Source organism: Rhinolophus ferrumequinum, chromosome 9 (assembly GCF_004115265.2).
Source record: "Rhinolophus ferrumequinum isolate MPI-CBG mRhiFer1 chromosome 9, mRhiFer1_v1.p, whole genome shotgun sequence".
Lineage (NCBI taxonomy): Eukaryota > Metazoa > Chordata > Mammalia > Chiroptera > Rhinolophidae > Rhinolophus > Rhinolophus ferrumequinum.
The window spans coordinates 29,674,437-29,679,049 of NC_046292.1; the positions used below are offsets into that span (position 1 = coordinate 29,674,437).

General features: G+C 54.9%; 1 protein-coding gene across 1 annotated transcript; it reads right to left on the bottom strand.

Moving 5' to 3' along the window:
* Positions 1-1,348: 1,348 nt before the first annotated feature.
* Positions 1,349-3,426, bottom strand: GUCA2A (guanylate cyclase activator 2A). The gene is made up of 3 exons (XM_033115362.1): positions 3,323-3,426; positions 2,077-2,272; positions 1,349-1,611 (listed from the first exon to the last, which is right to left on the bottom strand). Exons 1-3 carry the CDS (start codon positions 3,395-3,397, stop codon positions 1,547-1,549), a joined length of 336 nt encoding a protein of 111 aa, XP_032971253.1. The 5' UTR covers positions 3,398-3,426; the 3' UTR covers positions 1,349-1,546.
* Positions 3,427-4,613: the final 1,187 nt, after the last annotated feature.

Below are 4,613 nucleotides of genomic sequence, written 5' to 3' on the forward strand. Positions count from 1 at the left end.
ACTGGGCCTACATATAAGTCAAAATCATACATTAAACCAGGACTCTCAGTATCACCCAGCTGAACCATGCCAGTGCCTGGAACATTTCTGCTTCTGTGTGTCTGCACCAACCCCATATTCTGGAATGCTCTCTGCCTCCCTACCTCCACAATCGTTTTGAAATTTCATGCATTGCAATGCAACCCCCAAGGGCTAATGCAAATGGCTGCCTCCCTGTCACAAAGCCTTGCCTGACTTCAGCCTGAGGACACATCCCGCTCTGAATTCTGCAGCCCATTCTGCTTGAGCCACCCTGTGACACTTCCCCTCCACCCCATTCCCCAAGAAGGATCCTGGATGCCTCCTCTTTCCTCATTCCCTCCACCTTTCCTAATGGGTCTTCCACACCTCACGTCTTTACCCCTGTCTAAACCATTCTCAGCTTTACCCTACTTCCCCTTTCTTTGGTTTATTTGCTTTGACAATTTATTTAATTCTCTTATGGCCTGAATGTTACATACACATTTCCTTGCATCATTTCGCTCAGCCTAGGAGGCAAGTATTATTACTATCCCAGTTTTACAGAGGAGGAGTCTAAGACATAGATGGGGAAACGACCTTCCTAATGTCACGCAGTGCATGACGACCTGGGACTGGAACTGTCCAGCTCTTTCTTTCCCCTGCTCTGTTATCTTCTCATGCAATCATGCACGTAGTGGCCTCACCCACCTGTGAAGGGCAGAGAGACTTCCCCAGGCACAGAAGCCATTACCCTTCAGGGTGACCAGAGCTGTGCAAGGGTGTAAGTGATCAAAGCGTCCAGGGATCACCCAGGACAGAGCGGGAGCAGGAAGACCCTCCCAAGAAGAGTCTTCTGAGGCTTCTAAGGAGAGGCCATGGGAGTGGAGCAGGGCGCCTGAGTGGGAGTCTACCTGACAAGGAGGAGTGTGGGGAGAAGAGCAGGGCAGGGGTGAGAGGAGCAGAGAAAATGCTAAGAGCTGTGGTTTGAGGGGTATGCCCGGTGGGAGGGCAGAAGGCAACACTGAAGTGGTCAGTGGGGCCAGATCCTGAGGCACCTTGAATAGTCTAGAGCTTGGGGGTCAATCTCATAGCCCCCTGTGATTTTTGTGCTCACATATGGTTTAGTGACCCCAGGAGATGTGAAAGAAACGCAGAGGCTCACCTCCCCCATTGGTGGTCTAAGATTCAGGTCCCTCAGTGCCTGTAGGGGGTGATTGTAGCTTAGCAGGGGAGTGGGTCCTTGCATTTGGCATACTGAACCCTGAACTTTCTAGGGCAGGGTAGGCATCCATAAAGCTGGATGATGAGTAGACTGAGATGAAGGAATAAACGAAAGCAACACCGGGAGTACTCTGGAATCTGGTTTATTGGCTGAAGGTTGGAGTAGGTCTTGAGAAGACACCCAGCAGTTCAGATGGAGTCAGGAGCTGGGCCTCCCCAGGTTGTTCTCTCCTCAATCCACCATTCAGGGGGCAAGGTAGAGTGAGCTGCCAGGACTCGGAGCATTCTGCAGGGAAGAGGCAGAAGGCAGCGAGCCCCTGCTGTTCTAGCATCCAGCACAGGCAGCATAGGAACAGAGCTCACAGGTGTTGGGGTCCTCAGCGATGGCCTCTGGACAGAAAAGACGGGGCCTCGTGAGAGCCAGCTTCCCCCTCCCCTCCACCAAGACCCCACCCTTCCTTGAGCCAGAGCTTGGACGTTCGCCACTCAGCCCCCAGGAGAAACCCAGACCTGTTCTCTCTGACCAGCTGGACTTTCCGCCCCAAACCAGATGCAGGTACCACTCAAGCCAGCCAATCAGAGCAGAAATTCTACCCAGGAAAGAGCGACAGCTAAGACTGGACGAACCAGGACGCAAAGCAAGGCCCTTCCTAAAGTAAGCAACAGCAGTTACAACTGAGAACAATTACCGCAGAGGGCTTCATATGACCCACCAATCAGAGCAGAGCCCTCTTCATTTCACGAATCAGAGCAGAGTCCCGCCTTTGAATCCCACCAACCAGAGCACATCTCTCCCTGAAGTGCCACCAATCAAGGAATCCCCATGCCCCACCCCTCAGCGAGGGGGCTACTCACGCAGCCTCTGGAGGATCTCCTGGGCATTGGGCTCCTTGCAGAGAGGCTTGAGTTCTTCCGGAAACTTAGAATCGCTACAGACGGTGGGAACGCTGGGTCCACCAAACTTCCTGTGACTCCAAATTCTGGGTTCCTGGAACTGCTGGAGGTCCTTGAGCTTCTTCACTGACTCCAGAGAAAAGGAGAACTTTCCATCCTGAGAGAGACATGTCCAGAGCATGAGGCCAGGGTGCAGCCTGCTTTTTGACCGTTTCCCCCAGGACTGGGCCCTCTGCAGCCCCCGTGGCTCAAGCAGTGTTCGTGGCCTCTGGGAACCACGTGCTCCACTGCTGGGCAATATGAGGTCGTTAGAGCTCAGGCCTTACAGCCAGACACTGGGCTTGAACCCTGGTTTGGCTTTGTGACCACGGACAGGACTTCACATTCTGGAAGCCTTAGGTTCTGCATGTTATGTGAGGAATGGAGAAAATGGCTGTGAGGTGTCAGGGACATAATAGGTGCTCGATATGTAGGAGCCATTGTGCTGATTTTTAGGGAGAGGCACAGAGCCGGCCCCAGGACCCAGGTACCCTGGCTCCATGTAGCCACCCCCAGGCTGTCTTTGCCCCTGCCTGACAGCGGTGCTGGCTGATCACTAGGTCCCTACTCCAGCCTGCAACCTGGTTGATGTTTGAAAAGCAATAAAAGGCCTCCCGGAGCGGAGCCAAGCTGTGATAGAAAGGGGCCCCTGCTGGGTGCCACACTGGCCGGACCCTGGCACCCACCCAGGGGGCACATCGCTCCGTCAGGACCTGCAGGATGTCCGTGTGAGCTCTGGCTGGGTACAGGACTGAGGGCGAGTAAGGTCTGCAATTGAATCCAGCTCCTTCCTTCCAACCACATGTCCACGACCACTTCCACAACCTCTCTGAGGTTCAGTTTTCCTCCTCTGAACAATGGGACTAATAATCCCTTCTTCCCAGGGTGGTCGGGGGCTGCAGTGAGGTCCTGGGGGGAGCCTGGCCCACAGCTAATTACCTGCTTTCCCAAATGGCTACTTCTCTTCTCCCTACTTGGAGTTCTTTCCCCCCCCAAGTTCGAAGGGGAAGGTGTATGAGGCAGGTCTGGGAAGGGCGTCCCTGAAGAAGAGCCAAGCCTTAGACACACACGCCAACTCCAGCCCCAAAGAGAGGGTCCTGTATCAGGGCATGGGCCCTGGGTACTGGGAACAGACAGACAGTTGGACCAGGGTAGGGACGAGACTTACCTGCACAGTGACGCCCTCTGCCAGGGCTGCCCAGGTCCCCAGGAGGCACAGTGTGGCGAGCAGGAAGGTGTTCATGGCAGCGGTGCCTGAGAGAGAGAGGAGTGGCTGGTTCCGGATGCGACTCCGAGAACAGTGGGACTTTTAAAGACGGCATGGTTACTGAGTAACCCAGCATCTTACCTGCTTGCCTGTCAAACTGGGCCTAATCAGATAAGACTCAAGATAGCCCTGGCAGATAACAGATCACTGCCCTCACCGCACCCACTCTGACCCACAGCCAGCTGGGTCCTGCATTCGTTCACCAACCAAAAACACTTACTGCTCTGGCCAGGCAGCCCAGCCCTCGAGGAGGGGGCCCAGGCAGCAGCAGTGCAGCGTGATTAGGGGAGTGGGTGGGGACGGTGGTAAGGAACGGAAGGGTCACCTTACCCAGTCCAGGGGCAGAGCAGTTCAGGAAGGTTTCCCCAAGGAGGTCATGCCGGTGCCAAGTCCTGGAGAACAGACGGACATTTTCATAGAGAAGGGGGTGGGGGCAGCGGCCATGTCCTGCAGAAGATGCTAGTTTGGGACAGTCAGCAGGTGAGATAGGCCTGGAATATTCAGGGAAATGTCAGTCATTCAGCCTGAGGGGAGGAGGGCCTTGCAAAGGGGGCTTCCAATGTTGAGAGACGAGGCTGCAGACCAGAGCAGGTACAGGTGTGGCCTGGCTTTGAGGCAGGACTCAGCTCCACCATCCCACAACACCAGTTTCAATGTGTGTGACCGAGGGCAAATTGTTTCCCCTCTGTGAGCCTCAGTTTCCATTGTGTCCTCTGTGGAACCAATTGTAATAATACCTGCCTCGTGGGGCTGTTTTGAGGATTACACGAGGTTATAATACTGCTGTGCTCAATGCCTGACACACACAAAGCATTTCTTAAAGGGCCATTCGGTTATGATTTGTATTAATAGCAGCACCTTGTCCCCATTAATTCTTGTCCCCATTGGCCTCTCCAGTGACCTGCCTGTCTGAGCCATAGGCTGTCCTCATCCGGCTGATGCCGCTGTCCGGCCTGTCCTTCAGCCTCAGATCGTCCTGGAATGCACGCCTTCCCTCTCCCTCCCTGTTCCCTTGCCCCCTGCTCCCCTCACCTCCTCTCCTCAGTTCTGTGTTTCTGCCTGCCAACCAATCCTCCCAGGTGTGCCCTCCCTGCTGCTCTGCCTCCCCTAACTAGCCCAGCCTAGCCTCCGCCACGCTGGCCTTTCCTGCCAGGCTCACCTCCCCAAGCCTTCTTGAACATGCCTCCCTACC

Coding starts and splice junctions, on each gene's coding strand:
- GUCA2A (XM_033115362.1), bottom strand. CDS start 3,397: ATGAACACCTTCCTGCTCGCCACACTGTGCCTCCTGGGGACCTGGGCA. Junction 2,273..3,322: donor CAGAGGGCGTCACTGTGCAG/GTAAGTCTCGTC, acceptor TGTCTCTCTCAG/GATGGAAAGTTCTCCTTTTC. Junction 1,612..2,076: donor GGAGATCCTCCAGAGGCTGC/GTGAGTAGCCCC, acceptor TTTTCTGTCCAG/AGGCCATCGCTGAGGACCCC.